The following is a 22,656-nucleotide window of genomic DNA, read 5'->3' on the forward strand; positions in this document are numbered from 1 at the left end:
CGTGTGCAAGCCAGGTGGAAAATGCGGAAAAATCAAGGGAGGGGCCAGCGGGAAAACTACAGCTACTACAGCGAAAAGGCGATGGAATCATTTGTAACCCGGCACGTGGAAATGAAATTTTTGAGCGAACATCAGCTTGAAATTCGATTGGCCATTCTGGTGAAATGCATTTTATACTTTCCGCTTTACATTCCTTTTATTCCCGACCATTTTTCCTAAATGCATTGCTTCTTAAATAAATCGTGACGATAGTAGCGACTTTATGATACCTGTATTCTTACGAATCATTTAAGATATTCCGCAAAAGAATTGGATAGGAATTGGTAAAGATATACCCATCGGAAGGTGCCATATACATAGGTGGTTTGCTCTCTTCCGAATTTTTTAAGGGGTCCCATAGGAAAAAATTAAAAAAAAATAATATTAAAAAAATTTCTAGGGATAATCTTCGATGCAGGTTGGAATCTTAAGAATCGGATAGAAACTGCCAAAGATATAGACATCGTAAAGGGCCATATGTGTACCTACTCTATACCAATCCCAGAATTTCAAAGGGTCTCTTGGAAAAAATTTAAGAAAATTTTTAAAAATGTAGATTTATATTTTTTAATGCAGATTCGTGGAGATTTGATTCTGGAATCGATTAAGGTATTCCTAGTTGGGATTGGACCGGAACTGGCAAAGATATAGACATCGTAAGGGGTCACACACCGCATTCCCCACCATTCCTATAATTTTAAAGAAGTCCCATGGGAAAAATTAAAAAAGAAATCTAAAAAAATTTTCAAGGCCTAGATTTTAATTTTTATAATAAGGGAATTATTCCACAAAACTTTGAAAGTATTCCACTTAAGGATCAATGAAATATTGCCAAAGATATAGACTTCCCAGTTAAGACAATGTAAGAGTATTATTTCAGGAAGTACTTTCTCTTTTAAAAAAGAGAATCCAGCTTTTTCTTTCAGATTTTAAAGCAGATTTAAATGAATAAAATATTATGGTGTCCTGCACGAATCCCCCCTATCGTACCCTCTGCCAAATTTAGCCACAATCTTACCCCTCTTAAGGCTATTATTTCCGTTGCATTTGCTGCGTTTGGCAACGAAATTCTTGGCCAGAAAGGGGGAGGTCCAAAAAAATAAAAAAAAATGCAGGGAAAAGTGCTACGGAATCGAGGGAAACAAAGTGCAATCATGTTGGATCAAATGAACTGAACTTAACCAAGTCGAAATGGATTCTCCCCTCTCGTCGCAGAGCCAGTGGCCCAATTTCCAAGGGATTACCTTCAACGGGTCACGAAGGATATATTACTTGCCCTGAAAAGTAGGCAACAGAACAGGGCATGCGGAATAAGAACTCTGGCGTTTTTTGTAGGCTTAACATGGTTTATTTCAAATAATACAGTTAATAATACATTAAATATAGTCAACAAGAAAAAAAAAAGGTCACTTAGGGCTAAGTAGGTCCAAGGACCTTTGAGGTCCTGCTGCATCCTGCTCGTCGTCACTGCTGCATGGCCGCGTCCAGGCCGTGGGTCCGGCGCATCTGCTCCAGCACGGAACGTGGCAGTCCTCGCTCCACCAACTGCCGTTCCGCCTGGGCGATCACACTTCGCATCGTGTCCAGCATCTCGGCGCTCTTCTGGAGCTGTCCGCTCACAAACTTGTGCCGGAATCGGAGCCGGGCCTTCTTGATCTTGTTGTTGTAGCGGGATTTGCGGCAGGACTCGGCCCTCTGGCGCTGGGCATCCTTGCTGTCGGAGGCGGAGGAGCGGGCCACGCCACCTCGATGGCCGCTGGAAGTAGTGGCCACTTGGCCGGCGGAGGAGTGAGCCGGTGGCGGAGGAGCTCTTCGTTCCACGACGATAGGATTCTCAAGAATCATTTGGTCCACATAGCGCTGCTCCTCGTCGGCGTAGTGCATCTTCAGGTGGTGCAGTTGCTGGGCCACCATCTCCTCGATCTGCTCCGGCTTGGAGTTTCCTGTCGCCGGATGCTCGGTATACGGGGCGTACACGTGTCCCATCGGGGCGTAGCTCAGTTTCGGCAAATACAAGTGATGGCTGCGTTCCATATTTGCTGATTTTGTGTTAACGTTGATCTGCTCTCGTCGAAATCTCAAGGCGTAATGATGTCTCTACCCCGAGAATCGCCCATTTTTATACCCATTTTCCAGGTCCCCTGCCCAGGTATCATTGGTCATGAATGATCGGATCTTGGGCCAGCCCCTTTTGGGTTTTATGATCTTGTTTGTGTCGAAACTGAGGTTCAGGACGACTACCTGGCTACCTGTTGGCCGGGTCTATTGGTCAGCCAATCCCAGAGATGTAAACAAAGGGATTAGGGAATTCTCCTCCTACCTGGGCTGCCCAAAGGGGAAGTAACAGGATAGACTACCTAAAACCAATGATTAGGGATTTACTTTTCAGCTTTTGGGTTCTGTTTTGAATTTAAGTGAAGAGTTCCGCGAGTACCAGGTATCATACCTCTATCATAACAGAGGTCACGTTCTCACTTTCCTTATCTCACTAGCCTGCCATATCGCCCCTAAGAGATAACCCCTCGATTATCGGCTGGCAGGTTACTACCTGATATTATATCTGGTATCTGTGTGCTCGGAAACTCCCCACCAATAGGTAATAAGGGTTTCATTATGGAATCGGGGTAAACAAGTTACCGCTTGTTGTGGCCTCTGGGATTAACCCACAAATCCCGCGAAGCTAGTGGAATCATTAATTTAACAGCCACTAGGCCCCTAATCCCTAAGCCCCAGAGAAAAACATTCGATATACTTTCCTAAACTTTTATTTTTATGAAATATAATAATTCCCTTCTTTTTTTAAAAGGATGTGGGAGTCCTTCAAAGAATGTGTCATTTTCCATTTCATTTAAGTCTAGAATTTGTTGAAACGTAATTTTGAATAGTCTTGACTTTTTTTTGATGTGATTATAGTCCGGTAACTTGTCTTCCTGGGAAGCGAGAAATAAAAAGGATCATAACCGAACTTTAAGAAACAAACCCAAGGACTCACCGTGCTATTGAATGATCTTGTCCAGGAACTTGAAGCACTGGTCGAAGTACCCCTCCGGCAGCAACTCCTGCGATCTCTGTTCAAACCCCCGCTGATCCAAGGCTGTCATGGACATGGAAATGTTCCGGGTGGGGCACTGTACGTACTGCCGGTGCTTCAGAAAGGCATGGGTCCTACGATTGGCCCATCTCGAAGTGGCATTGTATCCGGCACAGATGGAGCAGGACAGCTTCTCTTCGGTCTCTCGCAGCGTCTTTGGGTCCAAGTGCAAGGTCACCCTCTTGCCGTAGTCGACGCGTCGTTGGTGCTGAACTCTCCGCATCTGGCGGAGTCGGTGGCGACTCTCGAAGTGGCGCAGCTCGTCGATACGGCGGCGACACAAATCTGGCGAGACAACGGTCATGTTGTGCCTCTCCAGCTCGCAGGACACCTCGCTCCAGGCCTGGGTCTTGGCGGCGCAATCCAAGAACTGGCTGTGATTGACATTCCACAGACACTCGTGGCTGGCATACAGCTCAAGGAGCAGGATATTGAACCTTTGGCTCAGAGTGGGGGTCGGCTCATGAAGGCTATGATACGAGGACGAGGCACTGACATCCAAGTGCTGGTCCGGGGAGAACTTAAAGTAAGAATCATCCAAGTGCCGGTCCGGGGAGCACCTAAAGGAACATTCATCCGAGGACGGGATGCTGTAAAGCGACGAGCACAGGGAGGGCGATACGGATCCCCCAAAGTTCGGTAGAACGGGTGAGCACTTTCCACTCAAGACCAGTGGCGGCACAGAGTACACACTGTACTCGTCGTGCGTCGCTGAGGACGAGTCACTGCTCCTGGCCGTCGATATCGGACTCAAGTCCTTGCATTCACTGCCCGACGAATCACTGGACGAATCCGAGGAGGACTCCAGTGGTTCTTGTGCTGCAAGTGGAGACAAGTTGGTGGTCATTTTGATATTTTTTTGGTTGGATGATACTTCTGTTTGAAAAATATATACATAGCTCGTATATCACAGATGTGAAGAATGATCATTTTTTTTTTTTTTGAATTCGAAACTCTTTTCATTGCCTCAATTGTTACAAAAAATTATAAAAAATAGTGATTGGGTTTTTCAAATAAAATAGTTAGTTCTACGTACGATCGAAATCCTTGTAACGATACTCCACATATTGAAAAAAATCAACAAAGACATCGAAACTATCAGAATCACCCGAATCACCGAAATCTTTAAACACTTTGCAACCATTTGAATATCCAGTATCTTTACAATCAGCTTTTGACCTCCATGCTCCCATTTGCTTATAAACTAAGAGGAGTGGATATTGAATGAGATGAGATTGTGGTATAAGCTCCTGGATTCTATAAGGATATGATGGGAGTAGGAGTTATCCAACTGATATCCACATTCGCTTCTGGTTAGGGTAGTGTAGGTAGGGTTCCGAAAAAAAAAACTTTTACTACAGAAATTTTACGTATTTTACTTTGATGTTTCAGAAAGTATATGTTTTGTGAGACTGAGTCAAGCCTAGAAATAAATTTAACTGGCTCCTGAAATCTTAAAAAACCTAAAAAAAAAACTAGAAACTATAATATTAATTAAGTCTGCCATATGTCGGACATAATTTCGCGCTGAAAAAAACATAAATCCTGGAAATAACTTTTCGCAATAATTGACAACACAATTGAGTAGTTTTAGTGGCCGAAAGCAGTTTTAATTCCAAATATCTCATTTAGCCAAATGAGGGTAGAAGCTGTCAGCGCCAGATGGACAATAATTTTCCATTTTTCCGCTTTTTCCCCATTTTTCATTACGTATTTTCCATGTGAACACAATAAAATCGACGACTCTGCGTTGCGTTTGATTCTATTTCGGAGGGGGGGAGGGGAAAAATGAGAAAATATTCAGACAAATATAATTAAAAAACCATTTATAATCATTTTCACCCAAATCCCAGTTGACCTCCTATCCCCATAAGCGTCCTGAACGCCCAGGAGCACTTGAAGTCTGACATTGACACTGGGAGAAACGTTGGCACGTCAGGGGTCCTTGTTTCAAGGGCTTTTTCTATTTTCATGCAAAGGACCCTATTTAAAATTTAATAGAATTTAAATAAATCTTTTCAACTATCCAATTTTAAACAATAGCATACGTTTTTTTTCAGTGACGTTCGAAATAAATTAAATTGAGAAGCGGGTGGCCATAAATACGGACATGGAGGAGAAGCCGCCGCATCCACATCTCCAGCGACATTGAGTTTGAATTATGTCAGCGCAGCAATAAATTCTCCAAGGCATTAAATTAAAATCTATGTATAGTAGATATCGGCTAAGGGACCAAGAAGCGAAAATAGCAAAGCCATTAGCAGGACATTTACACTGCCATTTCAAGGACACTTTATCTAATACCCGATATACATGAACAAAATACAATAAAATCTATATTACTTGCTTAATAAACTGAAAAAAAAAACAATCATCCTTCGGCAATACTCACTGTAGATATAGTTTGCGTGGGCGGCCCATTAGATGACCCCCCACTGCCAATTCAGGATTTGCATTGAGTAATTTACAGCATCGACAATGGAAATCGCAATGGCATTTCGCTTTCCACTTTGTCACTTACAGAATCGTTTATTTCAGCGGCTTGTTTTGTATAAAATGTATTTACAAACTAGGGCGAAACCTGTCTGGCGAAACAAAAAAAAATTGGCTTCTACAATGGAAACTATGGTGCTACATGTTTTGTGGTATTTCCTAAATGCTACGAATTCTCTCGATTGGGGTTAACATGATCTGGATGATTTAGCACTTAGCCGGAACATCCACGGCAGCCGCAATGGACACACTCGACAATGCGGCCTTCTTCTAACTTGGATTTGGGAACTCGGCAGATGCAGTTGGTTCCGAAGTTGGTGTCCCTGGTTTGGATGCAGCGCAGACAGCACAGATTCTCATAGCCCGATTTCTTCCACTTGGCAATCAAATTTCCATCAGCTATTTTCTCTTTCAGGCAGTAGTCGTACAGTTCCCGGCTAATGGCCTTTCGCCGGTAGAACAGATCGTATATGTAGCGAGTCTTCTGGTGGTGTATCTTGAATATGGGCCAGAGAGATTCTGTAATTCGTTTTCCCTCATGCGGTTCGGTTTCAGCTAAAAAAATTTGTAAATTGTTAGCATTTTCTTCCACGCCTGGCACGCTTTTCCTACCTTCGCGCATTTTTTGCTCCAGCTCCTCTAGAGTGGGTTCTATGAGTTCCCACCCATCTGGCGGTGGCTTGCGACTACGGCGTACTTTGGGCATTTTGTTTATGCAGTAACTGTGGCGTCAAAAGAAGTATATTTGACAAAAATACGTTTTAAATGGTTGTTTGTCAGAAAAAAACAACAGCTGACGCTAAAATTCAGTTGGTGGCGGACCTTAATCGATATGTCGATAGGTCCATCACTAACGCGACCTGTGACTTGGAGACGAAGCAACGTTTTCGTTTTGGTATATTTAGAGAAAATACCGACTATCGAACTATCGATAGCTAATTAGCGCTGAAACGCTGATTGTACCAAAGTTGGCAGCACTGATTGTTTTTGTTGTTTTCCTTTGCCCACAGACGCGTTTTATTGTTGCTCGAGCCCGTGATAATTTTTTATTTTCCTTCGTTTGTTTACGCACTCTTTTTTAAGTTAATTTTTAAGTAAAATCGGAGAGTAAGTAGGCGATCGTCAATCGTATGAAAATCGCAAAAGACAACAACGATTAAAGGGTGCCATTGATTGTGTGAATTTTCGGTGCTTGCGTTTGTCTGCAAAAGTTGCAAAGATGCCTTTAAATGCGAGACTTTCATTCATAAGACATTCAAGAGGAGGAAATAAGTGATCTGGAGGAGGGTGATGGGTGGACAACAACAACAAAAAGCTGCTCCAATGGCCTTCGCCTACTCACACAACAACCACACTGAACACACACACATACATACATATGTATGTAGTACATACATACATATACCCACATAACGGACCTACGCTTTGGTTTTACTTTTCATTTTGTTGTTGTTGTTGTTTTTGTTGCATTCATTCATTGGTATTATTTTCAGTGCTTGGTACACCAAATAACTTAAACTATTAACGCGCACACACATACTGGGAGCGAATTAGTGCAAGCGGGATGGGGATAATGTCCACCCCCCATTAAAGCTAAACCCACCCACCGCCCACCGTTCCCCTGGTGTTCGTTTTCTGTGTGTGAAATGAGCGCAACAAATCAGTTTTGTTTTGTTTTTCTTTTATTTTTTTTTTCAGTTCAGTTCAGTTTTATTTTGCACATTCCACAGTTTTGTGTTATTGCCATTGTTCCCCCGCTTTTGTTGTACATTATGTATAAACGTATTTACATACATATACATACATATGTAGAACAGAACACCAGTCACCCACCCAACCATCTACCATATTAATAATCCCACGTATGAGCCATTGTTTATCTGAAAACGCCTCCTAAGACTTTCACACACTTATCGATAAGATAAAATAGAAAATACAATTGCTCATATTGGGTTCCCAAAGCCTTTTCGCTTCAGCTCCAATTTCTACAGCAAAGGTTAAATATTTAATGTCCTAAATTTGTCCAAGAAATCCAATCAGATTCCTTCTTATTCGATTAACAATTTATTTCTTATATAATTTTCAAGAAATAAGATTAACTATTATCTTATCAATAATCTAATCCAAAAACTCCACTCGCCTATAAATTTCCATATTTATCTTCCAAGTTTTGAAAGAAAACCACACTTATTAGGTTGACCCCCATTGTACATGCATCACAAACACCCGTTAATTGAAGCGCAAATATTTGTCGCTGTCTCTTTGCAAGACGTTAGTTTTGAGGGGGCCTGAGTGGGATGGACGGATGGACGGACGTCCTAGCAGCACCCCACCTCTCTCTGTCGCTCTCACCTGTAAGAGTGAGTGAGTGGGGGGGAAGCTTCCAACTCGAACAAGTGTATGTGAGGGACAGACAGTGTGTGTGTGCCAGGGCATTGGCTTTCGTAATTGATGTCTGCCCTTGACGAAGGCCTAAAGAAGCAACAACAACAACAAGAACATGAAACAAAAGCCGAGATTACAAGCACGATATTGTTCGTGCAAGTGCGAGTATCTAATAAGGAAGACTGGCTGTCTGAGAATTGCGATTTTTCTGCCTGCCGTGCTCTTCGTTGGATGCTGCCTCCTATTCTCCTCCCTTTTCCCCCCCAAAAAGGCTCATCCACTTACAGTACTCATTAGCTGGGAGAGAGTATTATTAGAGTTGGGCGCGTGATTACGATTTCCCCCTAGGACGTGACTGACGTCACAATTGTAAACAAATCGGAATAAGGTCGCCTATAGCGATTTCAATGTAAATAGAACACAAACAAAAAATGTGCTAAACTAAACCATAAACAATCCACCATCCATATTGGGTATACTTCCCATAGTGCTTCCTCCTCCATAGGGGCAGCTCCTACTGTCTAGCCCCCCAATCGTTTAAATATTAATACTCATTAATTAATTGGCGCCCACCTTTCACATACGGCCAGTTGACAGCTTGGGCGGTATCCGTTTAAGAGCCGAAACCCAAACAAACTGATATAAAGTGTCGCACTCGCCCGTCCGTCCAGTCGCGGGTCCCATCAATAATGCAAAGCCATTTAAAGCAGGCGGCATTGCGCAGTTTTTGAAAATGTCGTGGGAAATGGGAAAACTGCTGCGAATCCGGAGACAGATTGCAATTGGATGAATACTTGATGCGGAAATAGCAAATACAGAAGATAATTTCGAATTCCGAATCAATGGCACATTCTATATAATTTCCTCAAACTTTTAATAGAACTTCTACCCCGTTTCTAGCCAGCAGCGGCTGCACCATGGAGCCTCCAGCTGCTGGAAATCTGCTGGAGATCATGGACCTGGCCCGCACCCTGCGCCAGGAGCAGCTCTTCATCCAGCAGGAGCAGGCTGCCTTCGTCCAGCTTAACGGAGCCCTGGAAACGAATGCTGGGACCATCACCAAGGTGAGTTCGAAATTCATTAAATCCCATTGGTTTAATTCTGATTCCTTCTTGTTTTGTAGTTGTCCTTTGTGTGTGCCCAGCAGAGGCAGATCTTGAACGAGCTGCTCCTCTCCCGGACGGACCATGATCCCCTGCATTCGTGCAGGCGAGCAAGTGCCTACGACAGTGCCCAGTTTATGGACGCCAAGCAGGTGTTGCCTTATGAGGTGAGTGCGGACGGGATGCCTAATCCTGGGATGCATTAAGCAAATCTACCCTGTTTCCAGCATGCCTTGGCCTACGAGGATCTGTTCAACTACCTGTACAATACGCCGTATTTGCTGGCCCTGTCCCTGGCCACCGCGGATCGGTTGTCGCTGCTCTCGGCCAGCCAGCTGAATCAGATCATAAACACGATAGCCACGGGGCTGTACGGCAATGCCATCAACACCAAGGATGTGGAGCTGCTGCTCAAGCTGCTCCGTGAACTGATAGAGATCCAGCTGCTGGCCAGCGACCAGCCCAGGAGGCTGATAAGGACGAACAGCAGCTCCTTCGCCCGCCTGTACCAGCGGCTGGTGGAGAGCATCTTCTCGGCGAGGATCTTCCTGACGGCAGCTCTGCACGCGCCCCTCATGAGTGTCCTGAGTGAGCACGAGATCTGGCTGGATCTGGATCCGCACAAACTGATGCAGACCTTCACGGTGCGGGAACGGGAGAAGCGTTTCGGCCAGGAGGGCGATGAGGAGTATCAACGGAATGTGGCTAGGTTTCATGCTGAGACTCTGGGAAAACTCCATTCCCACGTCCAGGAGTTCGTCAAGAGCCTGCAACAGAGCTGGGTCCTGTTTCCCAGCTCCCTGCGATGGCTGTTGCAGACCCTGAGCCAGCAGCTGCGGCAGAGTTTGCGCTACGAGGAACAGGAGATACGGCAGCTGCTCACGGATCTGGTCTTCACCCACTTCATATCCCCGGCGATAGCCAGCGCCGATCTCCTGGGCATTATCGATGTGAATGTGAGCGAAAGGATGCGTCACAATCTGAACCAGATAGTGCGGCTGCTGCAGAGGCTGGCCCTGAACGACGAGGACAGCGAGCTGGTGCAGCTGATGGAGCTGCTGATGCTGGGACAGACTGGCGAGGATGTGGTGGCCATTCTCCCCCAGCAATCGGACTTTGAACGCTCCCAGCTGGCCATCAATCAACGCGAACTGTCGCAACTGGTCGAGTTCTTTCGGCTACTGACCGCCCGGGAGGAGTTCGATGTGTCTGCGGAGGAGAGGCAAAGGCTCCAGAGGATTCTGGGCCGTATACCGAAGCAACAGCAGCCGCTAACTACGCCGGCTCAGGATGCGAACGAGTCCCGCGAGAGTCCCGAGAAGGGAAAGAAGAGCAACAAGAGTCTGATGCGGCTGGGCAAAGCCACCAAGAAGAAGCTGGTCAAGGGCATGAGCTTCACCAGCGGCAGCAATCATCATCCGGTCCAGCCGGCTCAGCCCGTCCCCCCGGAAGCCACCAATGGAAATGGCATTAACGGCGGGGCTGCCGACCTGGAGCAGAGCTCTTCGCACAGCGGCAGCAACACCAGCCTGAGTTCCTGCGGCGCCACCGTTCCACCAGCCACCGATCCCTTGGACATATCCTCTTCTTCCCTGTCCTCCACCGACCCGGTTTTAGTCTTTAGTCTTTACAGTGCGGGAGCGAAGAGCAAACTGAAGCCTCTGACGGAGGAGGAGGTGCTCAAGATGAACTGCATCGGCCAGGACGGCAGCAATCTACTCCCAGCCGTGGTCACCACGGCTCCCCTGGCTCCCTCTTCCAACAACGATGACGTGAGCAGCTTGGAGGCGATGCGGAGGCCGCAGGACGATGCCTCGATCGGCAACTCGGACAACCTGGAGGCGATTAGCGAGGCGGCCCACTCGGTGGCCAGCTCGCTGGACCTGGAGGAGCAGCAGGAGCGCGATGTGCACGAAAACGAGGACAATCTGTCGGACATGGTTTCAGCCAACGTCTCCGGACGAGGCACTCCGAACATCAGCGGCCGGGACACCCCCTCGTCGCAAGTAACCGATGGGGACGGGGCTGGCGGGGATCTGGCCCATCACCACGGTGTCCATGCACGGGCCGCCGCCAATCCGCAAATGCAGAAGATGCTGCTCTCCAAGGCCAGGTCGGACATCGAGGACAAGTTCTGCAAGTTCGAGTTGAAAAAGTTCGAAGGAGACGAGAACGTGAGCATCATATCGGACACCTGGTCGACGGATGTCCTGGCCTCGGACTCGGAGAACACGCTGGACGCCACCGGCAGTGAACGTGGCGACCGGGATCGGAACTTTTCCACTCCGCTGATACCATCCGCTGTGGTCCTGCCCGGCGACAATAACTTTGTGGTGGAAGCCTTGGCCCGGGCCGGAGGAGTGGCCGTCCCCCAGCTGGATGCCTCGGACCAGAGGTCGGAGAGCAACTGGAGCACGGATGTTTTGGCCAGCGACTCGGAGAAACTGGCCGAAATCGATACGGACGACAATGTCTCCATAACAGCGACGGCGCCTCTGGCTGTAGTTTTGGACGACGATGATGAGGACGAGCAGACGCCCGGGAGCAGTGGCGACAACGATCCCGACCCGGATCCGGATCGTGGCAATGTCAGCGAGCGCAGCCAGGAGGATTCGGCCTTCTTCGATGCGGTGAACTCGTACGATGATGCCCATCTGTATCAGGGAGCTTCCTCGCTGGCCAGGAGCTCGGTGCGGACCAGCTACCATGTCCTGGGAGGCGAAAGCAACTTCCAGCAGCAGTACAAGTGCAGTGGAGCGGACTCCAGTGGCCGGAAGACCACTCCCCTGATGGGAACCTCCTGCATGCGTCGGCAGACCTCCGCGGAGAGCAGCATCAGCAACCAAAGCCTCAACCTGGAGGAGCCACCGCCGCCGCTGGGCAAGCACCACCATCATCACCATCACCGGGAGCACCGGGATCATCATCGGGAGCATCACCACCACAGGGACAGGGAGAGGGAGAGGGAGCGCGAGCGATCGGCTTTAAAGAAAAAGAAGCACCAGCAGCAGGAGCAGAGGGATCTGATCGACTTTAGTGACTGCAGCGAGGACAAGGAGGAGCTGGAACGGAACCGAGAGGCAGACCAGCCTCCAGGGTTGGTGCAGCAGCTCCTGGACATGTTCAACCAGGACGAGCAGGCAGCTGGAGGAGCTGGCAGCGCCTCGCCAAACGTGGAGCATCGGCGCATTTCCATGGAGCAGCGATCCGCCATCGTGGATGGTCGGAGGAATGGCATCCTGGCCGGGAGCATGCGCCGCCACCAGAGCCTCAACTACGAAAACCACGAGATCATGCTGAGGTGCATGCTGCCCAAAACGGACGACGACAAGCAGGAGATGCTGCTCTGCGCCCAAACGCGGCAACTCCAGCTGGAGGAGAGCTCCAGATCGTCCGGCTTGGGCCTGGAAGCGGAAGACTCCGCCGGACCTTGTGGCTCGAATGGAGTGATCGGAAATGGAGCTACTGCATCGGGCCTGAAACCTCCCACGAAAGCCACCGGAGCCATACCAAAGAGCATTAGCTTCGACGCCAGCGCGGACAAGGAGAAGCAGCCGTATCACCAGGATCGAGAGCGAGAGAGGGAACGCGACAGAGAGCGGGACAGGATGAGGGATCGGGAAAGGGACAGAGACAGGGACAGGGATCGCGACCGAGATCACCATAGCGCTGGAATTTTCAACAAACTGAAACAGGGGATCTTTAAGAATCGTCGCGGCACCAGCACGAAGGGCCATTCAAGCTCGAACTCCTCCAACTCCCAGCCAAATCCTCCTGGAGGTCCAGCCTCCACTTCCCAAACCTCCGATAATCGCAGCGTCAGCTTCGATCCCAGCGCCGGATGTGTCAACATCGGCCCCCATTACTGTGATAGCAGCGAGGACATCCTGGCCAAGTACCGTCGCAAGGTGAGCAGCTCCAGCGAGGCCACCAACTCTGATTCCACGGGCAACGGCCATGGCCTAGGTGTAGTGCCAGCTTCGGCAGCTGGAGCTGGCGGGGGCGCTGCCCACCTCCACAAGCACATGAACGGCGGGTAAGTGGGATGGGGACTTCTTCCTCATGAGTGAGTGCAATACCACTGAGATTTTATCCTTTCAGGCAACTTCCTGGCGTGGCTTTCGGCTGCGTAAAGCAGAAACTCCGGACCGTGCTCTCCAGGACGGACCTGCATAGCGGGGACTTCCGTCAGACGACGAGCACCACCTCTACGATGGCCACACCGCTGCAGATCTACCTTCAGATCCAGCTGGCGCAGTGCATCAGCCTGCAACGCCTGCCCCAGATCTCCCACGTGGCGGAGGCGTTGCGGTGTCTGGCCCAGCTGGAGAGGCCGCAGCACGGGCAATTGTTGGCCGAACTGCAGCTGGATCTGGAGCGCCGGCAGAGCTATCTGCAGTACCTGATGCGCCACCGGCAGCAGCTACTCCTCCGATCGGAGCAACTGGAGCAGCTGGAGGCACGTCTGCGTGTGGAGGCGCGCAGCTGCCAGCGGTGCCTGCTCCAGGCTCTGGTCAATATGTATCTGGGATGGCCGGCGCAGGAGGAGAAACTGGAGCAGTTCCAGACAGAGTTCGCCCAGCTGAGAGCCAGCGACGAAAGGGTGGAACTTACCGAGGAATTTGTGGAGAATCTGCTCCAGGAGCTGCGCTCCAGTGCCGATCTGCAGGACGAGTGGCAGCTCGACTCCGCCAGGGTGGCCATCGAGAGGATGCTTCTCGAGCAGATGTACGAGCAGGTGATGTTCCCCAACGAAGATGCTGATGTGTCGCGGGATGAAGTCCTCTCCGCGCACATCGGCAAGCTGCAGCGGTTCGTGCATCCGGCACACCCTGCCCTGCGCATCGCCCAGGAGTACTTGGGCGAGGCGCCCTGGACCTTTGCCCAACAGCAGCTCTGCCACATGGCGGCCTACAAGACGCCGCGCGAGAAGCTTCAGTGCATCATCAAGTGAGTGTGGAGCCAAAGCTTCTATTCCCATGGTTTGAAAACATTCCCTTCTCCCTCAGCTGCATCTCTAGCATTATGAGTCTGCTGCGAATGTCCAGTAATCGGGTCCCTTCCGCGGATGATCTCCTGCCAGTGCTCATCTATGTTGTAATAATGGTGAGCATTGCCATCAGCCTGGCACTTTTTTTTGTAACAAAGTATAACCCGTGAGTCGTTTCAGGCCAATCCTCCGTACCTGCTGTCCACCGTGGAGTACATCAGCTGCTTCCTCGGCAAGAAGCTCGAGGGCGAGGACGAGTTCTACTGGACGCTCTTCGGGTCTGTGGTGAAGTTCATCAAGACCATGGACTATCTGGACTAGCCGCCGGGATATTTGTTTAGGCTTTAGGTGGATGTATTTGTAGAATTGTTTCCCCCCCTATTTGATATTTTCTATATATATATATATATATATATTTATATATGTAACGTGTGTCTGATTGATATTTATGTATGTATAAATTTGTTAAATCCTAATCTAAGTTCAACTGCGGCAGATGGTACATGATCCAATCCAAGAAATCGAATGGAAATGCCGATCAAGTGAGATATTCTAATGAGGATGTGAACCCAGAACACAGAGATCTAGTTTTAGAGGAACATATATAGTATGCTAGAAGGCCTCGCCTTGCTACCTTGATAAATATAGTGAACGTAATTGTATATTCTTATGTATACCAATACAATAACTAGAGAGCCTATTCTTCTACTTATATATTATATACATACATATTTGCATGTTTATCGGTCTAGCCTCTTGAATAAGTATGTTTCGGATACGAACTGCAACTTAATATTCCTTATTGTGTAACACAAAATAAAAACAAAAATTATACAAAAATCAATACATCTGAATCTATATATTCTTTATGAATTAATATCTGATGACTAAAGCTGAGTTATCTTCAGTGATTAAAATCTAGAACTATATCTTGGACTTGTACTGGGAGAAGGAATATATATATTCTAAATAGAAATCAGAATCTTTGATCTGCCTGTCTAAAAAGTACCGAGTATCAGTTACTTATCGCTCCTAAGTATTTAAAAAAAAAAGTAAAGGGCTTAGAACTAAATCCTGGGGAGAAGGGATATATATTCTAAATATAAATCAGAATTTTTGATATGCCTGTCTAAAAAGTACCGGCTATCAGTTACTAACCGCTCCTAAGTATTTTTTAAAACAAAGTAAAGGGCTTAGAATTAAATCCTGGGGAGAAGGAATATATATTCTAAATAGAAACCAGAATCTTTGATCTGCCTGTATGAACAGTACCGGGTATCAGTTACCGCTCTCCGAATTTTTTGAAACAAAGTAAAGGCTTAGAATTAAATCCTGGGAGAAGGAATATATATTTTGAATAGAAATCAGAACCTTTGATCTGCCGGTCTAAAAAGTACCGGGTATCAGTAACTTACCACTCCTAAGTATTTTTAAAAAAAAAAGTAAAGGGCTTGGAATTAAATCCTGGGGAGAAGGAATATATACTCTGAATATAAATCAAAATCTTTGCTCTGACTGTCTAAAAAGTACCGGGTATCAGTTACCGCTCTGGGGGAGAAGGAATCTATATTCTGAATTTCTAAAAAGTACCAGGTATCAGTTACTTACCGCTCCAAAATCTCCTGTACTGGGAGAAGAAATATATACATATATTCTGGATCAAAATCAATAGTCTAGTCTGTCTAGTCCTTTTCTTTTCACTCCTTCCTCTTCGAAAAGTACCGGCTATTATACAGTCTATCTTTTTCAGATCATACTCACCTTTGGGAAATATCCATCGAAAGGAAACACCATCTTTTAAACATTTACATTAGCTTTGTATATATTTTTCGGGGTTTTTTTGTCTTCAGTTTCTTTTCGCCCGTCGTTTAATCTTACAATTTGACTTTCGTTCATAGTATAATATTCAAATAAAAAACAACCAATAATAATAAAAAAAGGAGTAAGTGTATAAACTAAATGTATAAACTAAAAACATTCGACTTAATACTTTCGAGTGAGATTATTGCACAATTATTGCATATGCCGGATAACTAACTGAGGGAAAGCCAAGCGACACAAGATAATAATAATACAAGGTTTCAATAAATTAAGGACTATCAGTATCAGGATAATAAAACAAAATTAAGGTCTGAAGCGTATTCGAACTAAAATTAAATCTCGTAACTGTGCGTCGGTTTTTTGAATGTCTTTAGTACAAAGTTGCCGCCTCACTAAAATGCTTTGAACGTCTTTGACTAACAAGCGTGAAAAGTATCGCATATATATATATAATATATCTTATATATAAATCGCATATATAATAAGCAGCGGTTACCCCGGAGACATCGTAAAGCTCACATTTTGCTTTTAAAAACTGGGACTATAGTTTCTCCATTTGGATTTTGGATTTTTTTTAAAGGTAATGACTAAACATGTACATTAGAGGGGGGAGTGGAGGCATCAGCAGAAGCGACTTAATTGAAGTTTGTTCGGTTCGGTTACGGGTTCGAGGACTCCTCCCGTTTCTAGGCCATCAGTAGTTCTTCGTGGAGGCCGTCGGTGTCCAGGGATTTGTTGGACTTGAACATGAAGTTATTGTCACTGGAGCCCTGGGACTTGGAGCTGGTTGTCATGGTATACAGATCGTCTAGATCCTGACTGCGGCGATAGCTGCAAATAAAGGTTACATTGTATTATTATTTTTTTAAACAAGATTATTTATCAAAAATCCAAACATCAAAAATTCTTTCTACAGGAGTTTATATATTTTGATAGTTAAAGTTTTGACAAAACTACAGACTTGAATTAAAACCAATATTTTGAAAAACACTCTTTTTAAAAGCATCAACTGGAGTTCGAAACCTAACTGGATATGCCTCAGCTCTATGTAATTCTAGGTAATGGAAGACTTTCGATTGATATACATTTCATACCGATCGGAGTGCTTTAGCAGATTATTAATTAATCGTCTATATATAGAAGTTGCCTTGCGCACTTTCGGCCGTGCGTGCTGTCGTCACCTATTTGGAAAATAAAAATCAAAGTCAAATTTTCCTCTCGAATTTTCCCATACCTAGTATATGATGTAATTTGAAATAAAAAATTTTTAACGAGGTTAACATTCAAGTTGATGGCTGGGAGATGCGCTTCTTGAATGACGATTAATATATACACCTAAAACATCAGAGTCTTATATTTAGAGTGCCAATATATATATTATATTCATGACGAAATCTGACGGCATATTTGGGGACGAAAGCGAATTGCATTTGTGAGTGGCAGTACAAAAAATCAAACATCTTGCTTAAAACTTGACTTTCAAAAACGGTGTGGGAAAGGATACAATATATTTTACAGAAAGGATATCGAAAAGGATAATCCTCAAAGACAGTCCGAAACTTACGTGCTTAGTGGCCTGCTGTAGGTGGACATGGCCGGACTGGCCGGATTGTTGTTGCTATTGTTGCTGTTGCTGTTGCTGTCATTGTCGGCGTTGTCGTTGTTGTAGAGATCAACGTTGTCCAGATACTCGGATCGCAGATACGTATCCAGGTCATTGTCGCACTCGTCCTCCTGGTCGGCGTAGTCCTGCTCATTGTCCTGATCCTGTTGCGACTCGACCATGCAAAGCCACTGGGAGTTGTGGTTCCGGAATTTCTCCAGCTGGAAAAGAAAAGGATTATGTTATGATTGGAACTCCCAAGATGGAGAGCTAGAGTCAGACCTTGATCCGCTTGGCCCACTCGGTGTCGCTGATCGCTATAATGTCCAGACAGTAGTCGCACACCTTGCGGATCTCCTCGTTCTTGTCGTGCATGAGATCGATCAGGTAGGCGGGCGACTCCGTCTCCTTGATCATGTACTCCCTGGTGCTTTCGTGGCGCAGGATCTGCTGGAACACGAATATGATCTGCAGGACGATCTCGTCGTCCTCCTGCTTGGCCTTCAGCAGCTCGATCAGCGATATAACCACCTTGGCCCGGCAGAACAGCAGGGCGCACAGTTCGTCGCAGGCACAGGTCCCCAGATAGACGATCGTGTCCAGCACAAGGTCGTCCAGTCGGGAACAGGGCACGAGAAGCTGCCGGATCCAGGGTATCAGCTGGAAGTTCTGCAGGATCTGCGAGTAGTCCAGATCGGTGAGGGCGAGGTTGCCCAGGATGCCCAGACACTCCACCACAAAGGCCTCATCGTCGCAGATGGTGAGGATGCGAGCCAGGTCGCCGACATAGTCGATGAACTGCAGCTGGAGGGACTCGTGCTGCGAGAGATTCCGCAGCAACTTCATCAGCAGCGCGTCCTGGTACTTGAAGGCGCGATCCATGAGGCTGTGCAGGCGCTGGCCCTCCACCATGATCTGGGCGTTGCGGCGATTCAGTGAGAGATTGATGCACAAGGCGATGAGATCCAAGTCGACCTTGACATTCAGGTTGAGTATTATGGCGTCCGTGGCCATTTGGACGCATTCCGTTTGCGTGAACATCGCCTTAACCTTGTCGTCCAGGCTCATGTGGTAGAGGATCTTGACGGCAATCCCGTGGTGCTTTTCATCGTTGATGAACATCACCAACATGGGTAGATAGCCGGCGCCGATCATCTTGCGACGCAGTCCGCCGTCAAAGGAAAGATTGAAGACCAGCTTCAGGGTGACCTGCACCAGATCCGTGTGGGTGCTCTGGAACAATCGCGGCAGCTTGGCCACAATATTCAGGGAGCCCATCTCATCCTTGTTGTCGCCCACAATCGATAGCTTCTTCAAGAAGGTGCTGACTAGCATCAATAGGTCGATGTTCTGGCGATCCAGGGCCTTGACTAGCATCTTGACTATGTGCTTGCGGCGCATCTTCTCCTCCAGCTTCACATTCTCGGCCATGTTCAGCAGCAGGTAGAAGGCAACGCGCAGCAGTTGCTCCTGTTTCTTGGCGAAGATCTTCAGCTGCTTGTTCAGCCGATCGATCTCCTCCTTCTTCACTTTTGGATCGTTCCTGTCCAGCGATTCGTTGCTCTGTGCCTTGAATTCGGAGGACACGGCGGGCGAATCACCAGCAGGAGATCCACCTGCGCACAGCGCCTCGTGGTAGCTGCTGTTCAGGATCTGGCTCTTGATTAACGATGACGACATCGAGCCATGGAAGCTGCTCCAGTTCCCGGATTTGGGTCGTTGCTTTAGCTCCGGAATGCGACGACGCGGAGGTTCCATCTAAATGAGTTAGTTTTAAATTATAGTTTCCCAAATAATTTAGTTTTTATTTCTAAAAGAAAGTACCTCTTTGGGTTTCTCCTCGTTCATGATGTCCAGAAAGTCATCCGTGCTGCGGTTGAGTTTCTCCTTGCTGGCCTTGGCCGAATGCGGTGTGGAGGAGCCATTCGGTTGCTTACGCACATCCAGCTCGTTCCTCATCGTTTCGTAGCGACGCAGCTCGTAGTCGATCACATCCATGCAGAGAGATCCGATCTTTAAAAATGAATTACAATTAGTATTCTCAACAACTTGTAGATTAGTTTCCTTACCTTATATTGCACTATAAGTGGATGGAACTTGGTGTAGGTGGAGAAGCAGAAAAAGATGTAGATGATGTTGGTGGACAGGTCCAAGGATTTGCGCCAATCCTCGCGAAGAACACGCGACAAAGCGCTGAGGCAGGCTTCTGCAAAACCAAAGAAAAAAACATTAACAACCTTATAGATTAGGAAATTATATAAACCAACCATTCTTTTCCAGCTCCTCGAGGTTGTCTGGATTCCGTGCCATCTGCAGGATCATGGCTGAGCCGCGAATCCGTTCTCCCAGCTCCTCATATAAAAGCTCCACGTACTCATCGATATTATTGATGGAAACATCTGCCGTAGGAGTGGCAGCGTTTGAGGCATTCGTTCCGCCATTGGTCACAGTAGAGCCACCACCTCCTCCACCGCCTATTCCGCTGCTGCCAGTGCTGCTCGACATGGCGGCCACGCTGCTGTGCGATCTGGCCGAGGATCGAGTGTGGGAATTGTGCAGAGCCGCCGATCTCCGACTGTGTGTGTTGTTATCTGGAATATCTATAATTGATAAATTATCAAGCTTTTATTTATTTATTTATTTGAGAGGAAGACCTACCATTGCTAGCATTATCCTTGCGGTTCTTCAAGTAGAATATAATCTGTTCAACGTCGTTCAGTTGGGATTTGTGTATGAGATCACATTTTTCCACCACTTCGCGGGCCAAGGCCGCCGGATCTGTTTTGGCGTTGAGAGACCGAAGTCGGATGATTTTCTGACAATGCTTTATAATGAAAATAAATACATATATATGAGTTTAAGTAACTAATATTTGTTATTATTATTCCAACCAATTCTCTTAAATAAAAGTAGGTGAATAGTTCTCATATCGAATATAACAACAAACAATCTTCCACAAACTGAAACTAAACTCTTATTTATTTACAGCCAGTTACACTTGATAATAAAAAAAATAAAAAAAAATAAAACTCCAGCTCCATATAAGTGGAATAAAACGTGAATCGAGGGCAAAGACCCGCCAGCCTTTTTTTGGATATTTTTTGCTACTCGCATTTTTCTGTTTGAATCCACTATTCGATACTCGAGCATGACCCGCCATCGACCCCGTTTGCTATCGATTACCCCGTTCAATGTCATCCGAGATCTCAACCCTGCACCCCCCTTACAAAGATTAACCCTTATGTGGTGAGGCGTCTGGGGCATACCTTCTTCTCCTCAATCATGGGATTGTTGGGCTCCCCAAAGACTGTGGCCTCCAGTTGGTAGTTGACAATCAGCGCCTTGTCCGTGGGATGCGGTTCGATGGAGCCGCCTTTCCACCTCCTTCGGTTTCGTGGTTGGGCGTTTAACATATTTTGTTTGATTAAAAGAGTAAATATTGTTGGATCAATCATAAATTATGCGGGTCAATGCGTAATGAGGTAATAATGTTCTTTTTTTTTTGTATCATGTCTGCCTCTTTTGGGGCTTGTGGGGGGGCTTAATCGATAAATGCTATTATTTTTGTATGAAAGCAATATTTTATTAATGGAGTTTTAAGGGGGGATACAATTAAAGATGTGTGATATGATAAGGGTTAATAACTTAAGAGGGTTAATAACTTAGTGTAAGATATGAGAATTAATTAAATAAACATTATTTTTGTTAGTAGTTTCTGTCAGTGTAACCCTAAAAGTGTGCTATATATTTATATAAACTAAAAATATAATGTTTTTACATTTAATAAGCATTAATTAATGTTAGTGACAACATAATTTTAAAGCTTATAGACTTGACTTAGTATATATATTATTTTAATCTTACAGAACTCTGACTAATGTGTAGGCTTATATTATACAAGTGCAGAACCATTTGCTAGACCAAGTAATTTGTTTCTGTGTGACTAATGTTCGTTGCAAGTTGTTGTTCTTGTTTTGTTGTTATTTTTTTTTTGTTTTTTTTTTTGGCTCACACACACACAGACAGGCGCGGACGCACACGCATGGTAACAAAAGGTTGCGGCAAGTGGAAAATCAATAAAGAGCACAAGCAATAACAACAACAACACCTGCGGCCAGAGAGCAAAGGCAAGGTGAGTGGGTTTAGCTCTCTGACGTACTTATGATGTTTTTTGTTGTTTCGTTTTGTCGTTTTTTTTTTTTTTTGGATCTTTTTAAGCTATTTCTTTTGTTCTGTCACTTGCACACCCACACGACAGCATACTATACATACGCACTTTTTAATAAACTTGGCGTCATCGTTTGTTTGCATGATGTTTGCCGAAGAACAGGAAGAATTTGCCAAATTGTTTATGAAAAGTCCAAGCTCCGATGTTGTTGTAGCTGCTACTCCAGGTGGTGGCGGAAAACGGGGGCCGTTGAGCGTTGGGGGGTGAATAACGGTGGCCGCAGAGTTGCGATTATTTTGCTGCTGCTGCTGCTGCTGCTTCTTAAGCTGGTTTTGTTCGATTTTCTCGGTCTGAAGATCACCGGCAATCGCATTTATTATGTAATAGATATAATGTATCACAATCAGAAGCAGCACAAAGCCCGAGAATATTTGGAAAATTAATAACAAAACAAATTGCATGCGACTCCCTCCGATTGGCCCTGTGGTGTTAGTGTTGTCGGTCGCTCCAATCGATATATGACAGTGTGGCCAGTTCTGTCGTTACCAGCTCGGCCATTATTGGGAAATCCCACTAAATTCTACCTCTGGTCACCCATCTGGATATCGATTGTTAAACTTTAGGCCGTTATTTTATTATTACTTATTTATTTATTATATTAAGATTTTTTTTTATTATCAATAAAACCATAAAAACTTTACATACCTTCACAGGCAATTTCTGTCAAGCATTCTTTAGAGGGAAAAAATGGAAAACCAGGTCACACTAAATTTTCAAAAATAAGCTTTGAGTATTCTTAATATCGGACAGTTTCTATTAATATTAAAGAATGTTTAATAAAAGAATTATATTTTATTTAGTACTAGAAACCTATAAATTTTGTATATATACTTTTACGTTTAAATATAAAAATCGAAAAGAATTATGTCATTTATCGGCTTTGAAATTTGGTGTTCCAAAAAA

General features: G+C 45.9%; 5 protein-coding genes across 9 annotated transcripts; 1 reads left to right on the forward strand and 4 right to left on the reverse strand.

Moving 5' to 3' along the window:
* Positions 1–1,382: 1,382 nt before the first annotated feature.
* sisA (sisterless A) lies at positions 1,383–2,762 on the reverse strand. Its single transcript, XM_017238977.3, has one exon. The coding sequence runs from the start codon at positions 2,071–2,073 to the stop codon at positions 1,504–1,506; it is 570 nt and encodes a 189-aa protein (XP_017094466.2). The 5' UTR covers positions 2,074–2,762; the 3' UTR covers positions 1,383–1,503.
* Positions 2,763–2,788: 26 nt separating this feature from the next.
* LOC108123698 (uncharacterized) lies at positions 2,789–4,544 on the reverse strand. The gene is made up of 3 exons (XM_017238976.3): positions 4,167–4,544; positions 3,032–3,949; positions 2,789–2,969 (listed from the first exon to the last, which is right to left on the reverse strand). Exons 1-2 carry the CDS (start codon positions 4,321–4,323, stop codon positions 3,036–3,038), a joined length of 1,071 nt encoding a protein of 356 aa, XP_017094465.2. The 5' UTR covers positions 4,324–4,544; the 3' UTR covers positions 2,789–2,969; positions 3,032–3,035.
* Positions 4,545–5,590: 1,046 nt separating this feature from the next.
* On the reverse strand, positions 5,591–6,457 carry l(1)10Bb (BUD31-like protein). Its single transcript, XM_017238888.3, has 2 exons — positions 6,236–6,457; positions 5,591–6,178 (listed from the first exon to the last, which is right to left on the reverse strand). The coding sequence occupies exons 1-2, from the start codon at positions 6,327–6,329 to the stop codon at positions 5,838–5,840; spliced, it is 435 nt and encodes a 144-aa protein (XP_017094377.1). The 5' UTR covers positions 6,330–6,457; the 3' UTR covers positions 5,591–5,837.
* A 141-nt stretch (positions 6,458–6,598) lies between these two features.
* Gapvd1 (GTPase activating protein and VPS9 domains 1) lies at positions 6,599–14,945 on the forward strand. 2 transcript variants are annotated; one of them, XM_017238953.3, is made up of 7 exons: positions 6,599–6,730; positions 8,909–9,072; positions 9,132–9,278; positions 9,339–13,147; positions 13,213–14,061; positions 14,121–14,217; positions 14,282–14,945. In XM_017238953.3, the coding sequence occupies exons 2-7, from the start codon at positions 8,926–8,928 to the stop codon at positions 14,420–14,422; spliced, it is 5,190 nt and encodes a 1,729-aa protein (XP_017094442.2). In that variant the 5' UTR covers positions 6,599–6,730; positions 8,909–8,925; the 3' UTR covers positions 14,423–14,945. The 2 variants fall into 2 exon arrangements, with proteins under 2 accessions (XP_017094442.2, XP_070132706.1); XM_070276605.1 differs by having other exon boundaries at positions 6,615–6,730; positions 8,889–9,072.
* A 951-nt stretch (positions 14,946–15,896) lies between these two features.
* On the reverse strand, positions 15,897–22,222 carry Kap3 (kinesin associated protein 3). Of its 4 annotated transcripts, none has more exons than XM_017238965.3 (9): positions 21,802–22,222; positions 20,792–20,909; positions 20,184–20,349; positions 19,793–20,116; positions 19,595–19,731; positions 19,350–19,538; positions 17,808–19,283; positions 17,487–17,746; positions 15,897–16,753 (listed from the first exon to the last, which is right to left on the reverse strand). In XM_017238965.3, exons 1-9 carry the CDS (start codon positions 22,152–22,154, stop codon positions 16,609–16,611), a joined length of 3,168 nt encoding a protein of 1,055 aa, XP_017094454.2. In that variant the 5' UTR covers positions 22,155–22,222; the 3' UTR covers positions 15,897–16,608. The 4 variants fall into 4 exon arrangements, with proteins under 4 accessions (XP_017094454.2, XP_017094453.2, XP_070139175.1 ...); XM_017238964.3 differs by having other exon boundaries at positions 19,793–20,125; positions 21,802–22,221; XM_070283074.1 differs by lacking the exon at positions 21,802–22,222 and adding an exon at positions 21,538–21,584 and having other exon boundaries at positions 19,793–20,125.
* Between the last annotated feature and the right edge of the window lie 434 nt (positions 22,223–22,656).

The sequence above is a fragment of the Drosophila bipectinata genome, chromosome XR (assembly GCF_030179905.1).
Source record: "Drosophila bipectinata strain 14024-0381.07 chromosome XR, DbipHiC1v2, whole genome shotgun sequence".
NCBI lineage: Eukaryota > Metazoa > Arthropoda > Insecta > Diptera > Drosophilidae > Drosophila > Drosophila bipectinata.

Coding starts and splice junctions, on each gene's coding strand:
- Gapvd1 (XM_017238953.3), top strand. CDS start 8,926: ATGGAGCCTCCAGCTGCTGGAAATCTGCTGGAGATCATGGACCTGGCC. Junction 9,279..9,338: donor AGCAGGTGTTGCCTTATGAG/GTGAGTGCGGAC, acceptor CCCTGTTTCCAG/CATGCCTTGGCCTACGAGGA. Junction 13,148..13,212: donor CACAAGCACATGAACGGCGG/GTAAGTGGGATG, acceptor TTATCCTTTCAG/GCAACTTCCTGGCGTGGCTT.
- LOC108123698 (XM_017238976.3), bottom strand. CDS start 4,323: ATGGGAGCATGGAGGTCAAAAGCTGATTGTAAAGATACTGGATATTCA. Junction 3,950..4,166: donor TCGTTACAAGGATTTCGATC/GTACGTAGAACT, acceptor CTCCACTTGCAG/CACAAGAACCACTGGAGTCC.
- Kap3 (XM_017238964.3), bottom strand. CDS start 22,154: ATGCAATTTGTTTTGTTATTAATTTTCCAAATATTCTCGGGCTTTGTG. Junction 20,126..20,183: donor CAAGGATAATGCTAGCAATG/GTAGGTCTTCCT, acceptor TATCAATTATAG/ATATTCCAGATAACAACACA. Junction 16,754..17,486: donor TACAGCAGGCCACTAAGCAC/GTAAGTTTCGGA, acceptor CTTTATTTGCAG/CTATCGCCGCAGTCAGGATC.
- sisA (XM_017238977.3), bottom strand. CDS start 2,073: ATGGAACGCAGCCATCACTTGTATTTGCCGAAACTGAGCTACGCCCCG.